This window comes from Schistocerca gregaria, chromosome 5 (genome assembly GCF_023897955.1).
Source record: "Schistocerca gregaria isolate iqSchGreg1 chromosome 5, iqSchGreg1.2, whole genome shotgun sequence".
Taxonomy (NCBI): domain Eukaryota; kingdom Metazoa; phylum Arthropoda; class Insecta; order Orthoptera; family Acrididae; genus Schistocerca; species Schistocerca gregaria.
Window position 1 is genome coordinate 96,310,274 of NC_064924.1, and position 13,352 is coordinate 96,323,625.

Here is a 13,352-nt window from a genome sequence, read left to right on the forward strand (position 1 = left end):
TCTGCTGATGCCAGCGCCGTTAACTCCCCACGTATGCCAAGGAGTAGATGCCTATCTCCTTGGGGCATTGGGACTCCCGGCAATGGCCATCCTGCCAGGTGGTCGTTGCTGAGGCTGGGTGGCGCCCGTGGGGAGGGCCCTTGGTCGGAGTAGGTGGCATCAGGGCGGATGACCCGCAATGAAGCGTGGTACATCATCTCTTGCTGGCGGCCAGCCGCCAGCAGTCTCTAAGCGTTCCAGGGCTCAATACAACGCAACTACATATGACCCCAAATCGTTCCCCTCCCTGGCTACACCATGGGAGGAATGAAAGACTAAGGATGCCAGCGAACCATACTCGCCCCGCTACCTGGTGTGTACGAGAGCTGATGGTGAATCCTTTACATCCATGAAGCCTCAGTTCTTCGTCTAGCACTTAGAGGACAAGTTCGGGGAGGTGGAGGGCTTGTCCAAAATGCGCTCGGGCTCGGTTTTGATCAAATCGGCATCCTCCGCCCAGTCCCACCGGTTACTCGATTGTAACAAGCTGGGGAATGTTCCGGTTATAATCACGCCCCATAAGAGTCTTAATATGCTCCAGGGCATAATATTCCATCGGGACCTTCTCTTGCAGTCCGATGACGAGCTTCGCGCCAATTTAGAGCGGCGAGGTGTTCACTTCGTCCGGTGTGTACATCGTGGTCCAAGGGATAAGCAGGTTGCCACCGGTGCCTTCATCTTGGCCTTCGAGGGTGATACTTTACCTGAGAAGGTCAAGGTGATGGTCTATCGTTGTGACGTCAAGCCATATATCCCTCCCCCGATGCGATGCTTTAAGTGCTGGAAGTTCGGGCATATGTCTTCCCGCTGTACTTCCAGCCTCACATGTCGAGATTGTGGACGCCCATCACATCCCAATACTCCATGTGCTCCGCCTCCCATCTGTGTAAACTGCGGAGAGCACCACTCGCCTTGCTCGCCGGACTGCAGGATCTTCCAGAAAGAGCGCAGAATCATGGAGTATAAGACCCTGGACCGCCTGACATACACTGAGGCCAGGCAGAAGTTCGAACGCCTCCATCCTGTTCGAATGACTGCCTCCTACGCCGCGGCTACTACTGTTATGGCCCCATTAGCTCTCCCTCAGACTGCCACCTCTCAGAGCCGGAATGCTACACCTGCCCCCTTGATGGTGGGGGGCACTACACTCCCTGCTGCTCCTGCACTACCTGCCTAAGGAGCAGCAACCCCCCAAACATCGGGGACATCAGTCCCCACTTCTAAGCTGGGGAAGCCTCAAACTTCCCCGGCTCGAATAGCACGGAAAGGGTCCCTTGGGTCCCTTCCTTCCCAGGTTTCCGCCTCTGGGAAGGGTGACGTCAGCCAATGGAAGAAAAGCAGACCAGCGGCTGGTCGCAGGGCTTCCCGCTCCTCCTCCGTCCCGGAGACTGACTCACTGGCGCCCTCCCAGCCAATGAAACCCAAGGACCAGAGAGACAAGACGAAGAAGAAGACCTCTAAGGCCAAGGAACACGAGGTGGCATCCACCCCACTGCTCCCTACAGGCTCTGCATCCGAGGATAAGGTGGAGATCCGGGTGTCCACTGAGGACCTGGATCTCGCTGGACCCTCAGACACCATGGAAGCAGATTGTACTGGTCCTCCATCGGTGGCAGCAGGTGACCCAGTGGCGTGATCTGCCTCCTTGGCCCCTTCACGCCTTTTTCGGACATGGACAAAGCGATACTCCAGTGGAACTGCAGCGCTTTTTTACACCACCTTGCTGAGCTTCGCCAACTCATCAGCAGTCACCCTTTCCTCTGCATTGCCCTACAGGAAACTTGGTTTCCGGCAATGCGAACCCCTGCCCTACGTGGGTATCTGGGTTATTACAAGAACCGGGCAGCTTATGAGAGGGTATCTGGTGGAGTCTGCGTCTACATCCTTAACTCTGTCTACAGCGAATGTGTACCTCTTCACACACCTTTAGAGGCTGTCGCTGTAAGGATGTGGACGCCTAAGCCTATTACTGTCTGCAGTTTGTATCTTCCGCCAGATGGTGATGTCTCGCGTCATGTGTTGGCTGCATTGATAGCACAACTGCCTCCTCCTTTTGTGTTACTGGGCGACCTTAACGCCCATAACCCCCTGTGGGGTAGCGCCGCGATTACTGGCCAGGGTAGAGATGTCGAGACTCTTCTCTCGCAGCTTGACCTCTGCCTCTTAAACACGGGAGAGCCGACACATTTCAGCGTAGTCCATGGCACATTTTCGGCCATCGACCTTTCTATCTGCAGCCCCGGACTTTCACCATCCATCCACTGGAGTGTCCATGACGACTTATGTGGTAGTGACCATTTCCCCATCTTTGTCACTACCACAGCGTCACTCTTCTGAACGCCCCTCCAGATGGGCTCTGAATAAGGCTGATTGGGGCTTGTTCTCCTCTCTCGCCACTATCGCACCTCCTTCCCATGACACCATTGATGCGGTGGTTCAGTCGGTCACCACCGGCATCGTTTCTGCGGCGGCATCTGCGATTCCCTGTTCATCCGGGTCCCCTCGGCGGAGGACTGTGCCTTGGTGGGCGCCCGAGATCGCAGAGGCGATTAGAGATCGCCGGCGGGCTCTTCAACGCCATAAGCGGCACCCGTCCTTGGAGAACCTCATCGTTTTTAAACAGCTCTGTGCCCGTGCCCGACGCCTTATTCGCCAACGGAAGCAGGAGTGCTGGGAACGGTATGTTTCCACCATTGGCGTCCGTACCTCTGCATCGCAGGTTTGGGCTAAGATTGGGCGACTCCATGGCTATCGGCCGCCTGTCTCTGTCCCTGGGCTTTTGCTGAATGGAGTGGTGTGTCCTGACTCCGACACGATTGCGGACCGGTTAGCAGCGCATTTTGCTCAGTGTTCCGCATCTACGAATTACCCACTGGCCTTCCGCTCCTGGAAAGAGTGGTTGGAAAGTTGGAGGCTTTCCTTTCACACGCGCCACGCGGAGTCGTACAATGCTCCTTTCAGCGACTGGGAATTCCAGAGTGCACTATCTGCTTGCCCTGATACGGCTCCTGGGCCAGACCGCATCCACAGCCAGATGCTGAAACACCTCTCTGTGAATTGCCAGTGTCGCCTCCTAGATGTTTTCAACCGCATCTGGGTTGAGGGTGTGTTCCCGTCTCAATGGCGAGAAAGCATCGTCCTCCCCGTGTTGAAACCTGGCAAGAACCCGCTGGAGGTGGACAGCGACCACCCATAAGCCTCACCAATGTTCTTTGCAAGTTGCTAGAACGTATGGTGAGCCGGAGGTTGAGTTGGCACCTCGAGTCTCCAGGCCTTCTGGCTCCGTCTCAGGGTGGGTTCCGTAAAGGCCGCTCTCTCGTCGATAATCTGGTCTCCCTAGAGTCTGCCGTCCGTACAGCCTTTGCACGCCGCCAACATCTGGTTGCCGTCTTCTTCGACATGCGGAAGGCGTACAATACGACTTGGCGATATCACATCCTGGCCACACTTCATGGGTGGGGTCTTAGGGGCCCGCTCCAGATTTTTATTCAGAATTTTCTGTCGTCTCGTTCCTTCCGCGTGCAAGTTGCTGCGTCCCATAGTTCCTCCCGGGTCCAGGAGAACGGGGTCCCACAGGGGTCTGTCCTCAGTGTCTCCCTGTTTTTAATTGCGATCAATGGGCTCGCTGAGGCGGTGGGATCGTCCGTCGCAGCTTCATTGTATGCAGACGACTTCTGCCTCTACTACAGCTCCGCTGGCGTTGCAGTTGCTGAGCGCCAGCTGCAGGGCGCTATCCGCAAGGCGCAGTCGTGGGCTGTAGCGCACGGCTTCCAGTTTTTGGCCGCTAAGACCTGCGTTACGCATTTCTGCCGGCGTCGCACGGTTCACCCTGAGCCACGCCTTTACCTTGACGGTGAACCTCTTGCTGTGGTAGAGACGCATCGGTTCTTGGGACTGGTATTTGATGCCCGGTTGACTTGGCTGCCTCATATTAGGCAGCTTAAACAAACATGCTGGCGGCATTTAAACGCTCTCCGTTGCCTTAGCCACACCGGATGGGGTGCCGATCGGTCCACCCTTCTCCGGCTGTATCAAGCGCTGATCCAGTCCCGCCTTGATTATGTGTGTGTGGCTTATGGTTCGGCATCGCCATCATCATTGCAATTGTTGGATCCCATCCATCACTGCGGGATCCGACTCGCCACAGGAGCATTTCGGACAAGTCCTGTTGACAGCTTACTTGTAGAGGCTGGTGTTCCTCCATTGCGGATCCGGCGCGACCGACTTCTGGCCGCTTATGCTGCCCACGTTTGTAGCTTGCCAGGGCATCCCAACTATCGTCTCCTGTTCCCGCACTCGATCGTCCATCTTCCAGACAGGCGGCCCCGGTCAGGGTGTACGATCGCGGTTCGCATCCGGGCTCTACTGTGTGGGATTGAGTTTTTTCCTCTCCCGCCTGTTTTCCGGGCCAATCTCCGTCTGCCCCCTTGGTGTGTGCGCCGACCATGCATTCGGCTGGATTTGGCACAGGGTCCGAAAGACTCGGTCCCTCCTCCGGCCCTCCGCCGCCACTTTGTTTTTCTCCTTGCCGAGTTTCCCGGATCTGCCGTGGCCTATACCGACGGTTCGATGGTCTCTGGTCGCACTGGTTACGCTCTTACTCTAGAGGATCATTGTGAGCAACGGTCGCTGGCACCCGGGAACAGTGTATACACTGCCGAGTTGGTTGCCATCTATCGCGCCCTAGAGTATATCCGCTCCCGCTCAGGTGAGTCCTTTGTCATCTGTAGTGACTCCCTGAGTGGTTTACGAGCTCTTGACCAGTGCTTTCCTCGTTCCCGTCTGGTGATGGCCATCCACGAGTCGCTCCATGCTCTTGCCCGTTGCGGCCGCTCCGTGGTCTTTGTTTGGACCCCAGGTCATGTCGGCATCCCGGGCAATGAGCGGGTTGACACGCTGGCTAAACAGGCAGTGAGTTCACCGGCTCTGGAACTCGGCCTTATGGAGTGTGATCTCCTGTCGCTTTTGCGCCAGAAAGTGCTTGGTGCCTGGGGTGACGAGTGGCACACCCTGCCCACGCCCAACAAACTTCGGGCGGTGAAGGAGACGACCGGTGTGTGGCGCTCCTCCATGCGAGCCTCTCGGAAGGACTCTGTCGTTCTCTGCCGGCTGCGCGTTGGCCACACGTGGCTGACGCACGGCCATTTGTTGTGCCGGGAAGACCCACCGCTATGTCGCTGCGGGGCAGCTCTGAAGGTGGTCCACATTTTGGTGGACTGCTCGCTTTTAACAGGACTCAGGCAGACGTTTGCGCTGCCTGATACCCTCCCTGCCCTTTTTTGTGATGACATTGCTATGGCGGACCTCGTGTTGAGTTTTCTTCGGGCAGGGGGTTTTTATCGTATGATTTGAGTGTTTGTCCTTTTATTTCCTGTATTGACTTGGGCCTTTGGCCTGTGGTTTTAAACTGTGGATTTTAATGTCATTTGGTGGTTGGCTTTTCCTTATTTTCATGGTCGGCCAACCACTTTCACACTCGGTGTGATTTTAGTTCCGTTTGTCTGGTCTTTGTCTGTCTTTCTTGTATTGTGTCGTCCCTTGTCTCAGTTCTCCGTTTTTAACGACTGACAGTTTTTATTTCGTGTGATTTTATCGTGGAACAAGGGACCGATGACCTTAGCAGTCTGGTCCCTTCAATCCCACACCCAACCAACCTTTACCGGTTCCTCAGTCACTGACCGGGCGCTAATGACCATAGCGGTTTTGCGCCCCAAAACCGAAACAGAAAAAAAACACCTCTATCTCCTCATTATGACTCCCTCCTGTACCTGCCTGCCTGCCTTCCCCTTCCCTCTATGCCCCTTATTGCCTCTACCTATCCCCTGTAGTTGCCCTCTCTATTTAAAATAACTGTTTATTGGTGAGTAATTATCTAATTAAATGTAGTAAATAAAACAAAGTTTCCTTAGATTTGCTAACCAAACTGTCATTGCAGACTTCATAATGAAGTTTGACATTAACTGCTAAAGAAGTATCTAATGTCTGTAAGCTCTTGTTTTACTGTTAACTAGTTTTCATTATATCTCAGGGTACATGTAATTCACTCTTAATTGTCTAATTGTCATTGTCTGTAGAATTTTAATATGGCATAAATGTCTGTAGATAGTGTTTGGTGTTAACGTCAGTTCTGATTATCTGTTACATTTTCTGTAAATTTTGACGTTATTAGTGTATTTTACATGAATGGTTTGTAATCCAAATTATGATTTTTTTAAAAATCCTCTGGAGTCTCTTACCACATTTATTCATTTGTAGGTTATCTGCGAGCTTTTTGAGCTGTGATGATAGCTTCTTAAGTTGTGCTTGGCATACTTAAATAAGTAAATATTGCATAAAATTCAGTGGTTTGTTTTTTCTTTGATTAGTTCCTTTATCTGTCTGCATTCACTTTTAATTAATTTAATGAAACTATGAAGATACAAAACCTTACTGACTCAATTATTTAATGCCCCTTGATCTTGCCACAGGTTGCAAGAAAGTGGCCATACTATGGTGTTCTAATGATGTCTGAATGGTTGCTGCAAGTTCCTGCAGATTTGGATAGCAAGTGGTTTGTTGTACCTTGTCCTGTGGGCAAGCGAACTTTGGTAGTTTCATCTAGGGTGAGTTTTCTAGTATTTACTAAACCAGCTTTTCAATATATTAAACATTTTTATTATCTGTCACCATTAGCCTATAAAGATAACACACAGAAACTGTCTCAACAGTTGAATGCGAAATGCTGTGAGCATGCTAACATCAGTTTGTTGCAGTATTGTGGAACTTAATTTGTGCTCAAACTATTAATGTGTGTTAAAGTTAATACCATTTTGCTTAGCAATTAAGAGCAGCGCACTAACGATGGCGATGTGTCTCATTGCCAAAATATTGTGTCCATCGGACACTGTGAACTGGCAATGCACCTGTGGACTGTTCAATCACTCCAGCATTAGGTTCTTGTAGTATTGTGGAACTTACTTTGTGTGCAAACCCTGTTCATATGTGTTCAGGTTAATGCTGTTTTTCTTAGCCACCAGTAGCAGTTCCAGACTAGTACAATCTGGTGCTCACTGACATATTGAGCCACTTATATATGTGTTATGTCCAAAACATCATGGAGAAATACACATCAAGTACATTGGCAACATCCATCATTTTATCGGTTAACTCTTTCATGATGATCCAAGCACAAATTGGTGTATTGCCAACTTATCCACATAGTTTCATCAAATGATGACATTGGGATGGCAACTGGTATGAGAGCCTTTTTGACAGGGGGAGAAAAGGAGGGAGGGTTGGCTGGCTTTCACAATGGTTTCTTGTACTTCAACTTCTGCCCACAAGAAAAAGTTAGATGAGTCTCTTTTCTTCTGTCAGTGCCAAAGTTTCTAGTTGTTTCTCAGTCTGACCCTGTCATTATACAGAAAGGTGCCTATGCAATTGCAAGTCCTGTAAAGTCTTGTTCTGAGCTACGAAAAGGCACCTTGTTGTTTGAAACAGACAGTGCCCTCCAGGCACATAAATTTCTTTGAATTTCACTGCTACACACCTTCCCTGTCTGGGTGGAAGCACAACGTACTTCAAACTCATCTTGCGGGGAGGTTTATACAAGATCACTCGACAGATTATCCAATGAGGACAGTCAAAATTACCTGTCTGATCAGGATGTAACGACCATACATTGAGTCATGAAAAGGGTAGAAATGGAATTTGTACTGACTTGCACTCTCTTCTTAGCATTTGACGGAGTTCAACTTCCATCGAACATTAAAGCAGGATATGAGATGACTTCAGTTTGCCCTTACATACCCATCCCTTCGCATTGCTATCGGTGTCAGCGGTTTAATCATACCAACAAGTTATGTTCCAATATGGCCAAATGTTTTACCTGTGGCAGGAATGCCCATGATGGTCATTGTCCACCTCCATCCCCTCATTGCATCAATTGTATGAGTGACCACACTGCTTCCTCTAGAGATTGTCCCATTTTTAGAAATGAATGAATTATTCAGGAAATCCAAGTGAAGGAAAAGGTGTCTACCTTTGCTGCTTGTAAGTTATTCACCAGTTGAAAGACCACTGTGTTTCCAGTTCGCCTCTCCTTGACCTACTAAGGAGGTAGCCACGCGGACTTGCGATCTCACCTTTAGCACCACAGTTGTCAGATCGGCCTGCCGAAAGATCACCCATTCAATCTCCATACTATCACCTGCTCCCTCTAAGACTCAACCTTCATCAGCTCCTGCCATATCAAGGGCCCCAAAATCGGACACCCGGACTTCCAAAAAAGAGCCTACTTGTGAAGATTTTTTACATACACAGACCTCATAATCATTAAATCCTCCCTCATCTCGATGTTCTACTTCCAAGAAGGCTCATAAGAAACAAAGTACCTCTCATTCTCTGCCATGGCATCTTCCTTGTACAGGACCACCCAGCAGTAACCACCCTCAGCCGTCTTTCATGTTAGGATCTTCTGCCTTTGGCTGAATGCCGTTCCATGCCATCAGACACCGGCTCTCAGCGCTTATTGAGTTGACGGCAGCTGTGGTGAGATTTTTCCGTTGTCTGTCCACCCTGTGTCAATATCCGTTGGAATATCCATGGCATTCACTCTAATCTGTATGAATTGTCAAACATCCTAATATCATATATCGTGGTCATCTTCTGTCTTCGGTAAACAAAGCTATGTCCCCATGATTGCTTTGTATTCCCTCATTTCCTGGTCTGATCTCCCATGTGTTGATGGAACTCCAGCACATGAGGGTCGTCAACACCCACTGTCCACTTCGGGGATCTCTGCGTCAGGGAGGCTCCCTATTAATTAACGTCTTCCACCAAGCAGATCTGGTTTGCCTCAAAACTAGGGAGCCTACTTTTTTTGTCTGCCTCCACATCCACCTACTTTCATTTGGACCTTTCAGTTGGTACTGTTCAGCTAGCTCAGCACTTTTACTGGTTTCCTCTTGCTGATACACACTCGAGTGACCATTTTCCACATGTCCTCCGATTACAGCCACAATTGGCATCTATGCGCCCAAGACCCAGGCAGTTTTCCCAAGCCAATTGGACTCTTTTCTCCTGTTTAGCAACATTTAATGACCGGCGGTTTCGTAGCATCAATGATCAGGTCTACCATGTTACACCCACAGAATAGTCAATACCTCTTACCTCCCCTTTGCCCTGATGCCCCCCCCCCCCTCCAGTTCCTTGGTGGAACAAGGTGTGCCATGACAAAATATGTGAGTGGATACATGCTCTGCACATTTTTATGTTGGCCAACTGTATCCGCTATAAGCTGTTATGTACCCGATCCCGTCACATCATCCGCGATAGCAAAAGGCAAGCTGGGCCTTCTTTACGAGCTCCTTTAACACTTTCATTCCATCATCTGTAGTTTGGAGTCGAATTCGACAGCTATCCAGCATGTCTAGTTTCTCCCTTGTATGTTTTTGCGCAAGATACCTTAGTGGACCCAGTCGCAATTTCTAACTCATTGGGTCAACACGCCTCTGGAGCTCTTTACACCAACCCCATGGAGAGCCTTTACACTGAGACTGCTGAACCTCCGCTGTCCAATCAGCGAGCTGTCCTTCTGAGTCCTTATGCTTATGTCTTCCATGCCTTCTCATTAAACTCGTGCCCTTTCTTTCGACACCTCCTTGGATTTAGGGTAACCAGGCCGCTCTTCCTCACTACTACCACTGGGAGTCTGCTTCCGTCAACTGCTACATTCCCTTTCCTTCAAATTTCCTAAAACTTTCTTGACAATTGGGTGTACGACCCCACCTTGACTTTGCTCCCAGACTTGCCTTCACCATGACCTTCCCAACTTCCTGAGGATAGTACCCTCCCCACACTTTGTCATGGGGCTTTTTCTGTTCTAAGCGCACAAATGGAGGGTGCCACATTTATTTACAGTGACAGCTCAAAGACCACCTTTGGTATTGGGAGTGCCTATATTGTTGGCAACACCCCTATTAGATTTTGGCTTCCCAACAAGTGTTCGCGTTTTACTGCGGAGCTTTACATTGTTCTCTGGGCTGTCCAATATATCTGACGCTATAAGCAGATGCAGTATATTATATGCTCCAATTCGTTCAGCTCTCTTCTCAACCTTCAAGCTCTTTATCCTGTCCACCCTCTGGTCCATCAGTTTCAGTATTGCCTCCACATGCTCCACTTGGGGGCCATCTCTGTGGCATTTCTCTATATCCCATGGCATGTTGGTGCCGCAGAAACGAGGCAGCCGATACAGCGGCAAAGGCTGCAGTCTCTCTTCCTCGGCCTGCTCTTTGCATGGTTCCCTTTGCCGATGTACAGAGCATTTTATGTCATCGTGTTGTTCTTTTATGGCACACACATTGGTCTGCACTTCCCAATAATAAATAACGGGACATGAAACCTCTTCCCTGTGCTTGGACATCTTCCCAGCCTCGTCATTGGGAGAAGATAGTTTTAATTAGACTTCAGATTGGGCACTGTCTTTTTAGCCTGAGCAACATCATTCTGATGCTCAAACCCGGTAAAAATCCCCTTGATGTGGATAGCTACTGGTCCATCAGCCTCACCAACATTGTTTGTAAGCTGATGGAATGTGTGGTGTGTCGGCGGTTGGGTTGGGTCCTGGAGTCACATGGCCTACTGCCTTCATGTTAGGGTGGCTTCCACCAGGCGCACTCTACCGCTGATAATCTTGTGTCCCTCAAGTCTGCCATCCGAACAGCCTTTTCCAGACACCAACACCTTGTTGCTGTCTTTTTTGATCACACGCAAAGCGTATGACACCACCTGGCAACACCATATCCTTGCCACATTATGCGAGTGGGGTCTCAGATACTGCTCCCAATTTTTATCTAGAATTTCCTGTTGCTCCATATTTTCCGTGTCCAAGATGGTGCCTCCCATAGTCCCCCCCCCCCCCCCCCCCCATCCATATACAGGAGAATAGGGTCCCACAGGGCTCTGTATTGAGTGTCTCACTATTTTTTGTGGCCATTAATGTTTTAGCAGCAGCTGTCTGGCATCCGTCTCGCCCTCTCTGTATGCAGATGACCTCTGCATTTCGTACTGCTCTACCACTACTGGTGTTGCTGAGCGGTGCCTACAGGGAGCCATCCAGAAGGCGCAGTCATGGGCTCTCGCCCATGGCTTCCAGTTTTCGCCCACTAAGTTGTGTGTCGTGCACTTCTGTCTGTATCGTACCATTCATCCAGAACCAGAACTTTATCTTAATGATGATTCACTCATTGTAATGGAGACATATCAATTCTTAGGACTGGTTTGCGACGCCCGATTGTCGTGGGTACCTCACCTTTGTCAGCTTAATCGGATGTGCTGGCAGCACCTCAATGCCCTCTGCTGCCTGAGCTATACTAACTGTGGTGCAGCTCTACAAAGCCCTTGTTCAATCCTTCCTTGACTATGGAAGTCTGGTTTATGGTTCGGCAGCGCCCTCTGCATTGCATGTACTTGTCCCACTGCACCACTGTGATGTTTGCCTAGCGATGGGAGCTTTTAGAACGAGTCTGGTGACCAGTGTCCTGGTGGAGGTTGGAGTCCTTCTATTGCAGGTACAATGTGCACAGCTGTTCAACAGTTACCTTGCGCACATTCATAGTTCTCCTGAGCATCTGAATTACGATCTTCTTTTTCTACCTGTGGCAGTCCATCTCCCGTATTGATGGTGGAGGTCAGGGCTAATGACTGCAGTTTGTGTGCAATCCCTTCTGTCAACTGGAATCCTTCCCTTTACCACCTCCCATCCAGGTCCGTCCGCATACACTTCATGGTTTACACCTAGGCAGCAGATTCGTCTGGACCTTTCGCATGACCCTGAGGTCTCAGTTACTCCTGTCACTCTCCACTGTCACTTCCTCTTGATTCTTGACATGTTCCGGGTCTCTGAAGTGCTTTACACCAACTGTTCGATGGCTGATGGTCACGTTGGCTTCGCCTACATCCACAGAGGGCATTTTGAACAGCATTCTTTGCGCGATGGCTGCAGTGTAGTCACTGCAGAGCTGGTGGCCATCTCTTGTGTACTTCAGTATATCTGTTCGTGCACTGGGGATCATTTATTCTGTGTACTGACTCCTTGAGCAGCCTACAAGCTATCGACCAGTGCTACCCTCACCCTCCTTCGGTAGCGTCCATCCAGGATTCCATCTATGCTCTGAACTGGTCTTATCATTCAGTGGTGTTTGTGTGGATCCCAGGACACGTTGGCATCCCAGGCAACGAATTTGCCAACAGGCTGGCCAAACAGGCTCTGCGGAAACCGCTTCTGGAAATGGGCGTCTCTGAATCTGGCCTCTGTTCTGACTTAACACCATAGGGTTTTTCGGCTTTGCTAGATGGAATGGCATAACAGTACACACAACAAACTGTGTGTCATTAAGGAGACTATGAATGTGTGGAAGACTTCCATGCGGGCCTCTCGCAGGGAATCAGTTGTCCTCTTCCGGCCCCACATCGGCTACGCTTGGTCGACCCACAGTTACCTCCTGTGCCATGAAGTCCCGCCTGAGTGTTGGTGCAGCGCCTGGTTGACAGTGGCCCATTTTCTGGTGCACTGTTCCATTTTGACTGCCCAGCGACGAAATCTTGGGTTTTTGGAGTCGTTGCCACTAATCTGACAACACCTTATTGGCTGATGTAGTTTTAAGTTCTATTTGAGGGTGTAGGTTTTATCATTTGATCTAAGTTTTAGCGCATGTCCTTTGTTCCTCTGTGTCCTCCCTCTTTCTACTCACCCCCTCTATCTGCCCCCTCTATCTAATGAATTGTAACACAGTTCTGGCTTTCTCATATTGGCCAACCAATGCCATAGACTGCAGGTATGCTGCTGAATGACTGAGAGACCACCTTAATAAGAACCTATATCATTTTGTGCTCACACATAGGCTATACCTAATGCAGTCATAGCAGAGAACATTACCATTCCCATTTTTGCTATGTAGCCATTAAAATAATGATTGCATATTTGCTACTGAACAGCATAATTTTTATCGCTGGCTCTGCATATAGAATATGTACATATCTTAAGTGAACTTATGGCAGCAGAAACACTATGCTGCATCCTCCCACTTCGAAGTGGAGGGGGCGATAGCCGCCACTGTCCCATCACTTCCGCCACCGCTCTGCCATCACCTCCGCCACCGCTCTGCCATCACCTCCGCCACCGCTCTGCCATCACCTCCGCCACTGCTATCTGTTTGTACACCTCTGTGTGGAATGTTTCATTTCTACATAACAGTGCATGTGTTGGTTTCTGACTCACTGATTTATTTTACATTCTGTGTAATTCTTGTTGATTTGTTGCTGCGAATTAA

The 13,352-nt window shown here is 49.8% G+C and overlaps 1 protein-coding gene across 2 annotated transcripts in view; it reads left to right on the plus strand.

The window, feature by feature from the left end:
- Window positions 1-13,352, plus strand: part of LOC126272751 (snurportin-1-like) — an 82,749-nt gene that overhangs the window by 19,853 nt on the left and 49,544 nt on the right. For both annotated transcript variants that reach the window (XM_049975851.1, XM_049975850.1), the window contains exon 3: window positions 6,507-6,641. In XM_049975851.1, coding sequence (XP_049831808.1) covers window positions 6,507-6,641 — 135 coding nt within the window. The remainder of the gene's footprint in view (window positions 1-6,506; window positions 6,642-13,352) is intronic.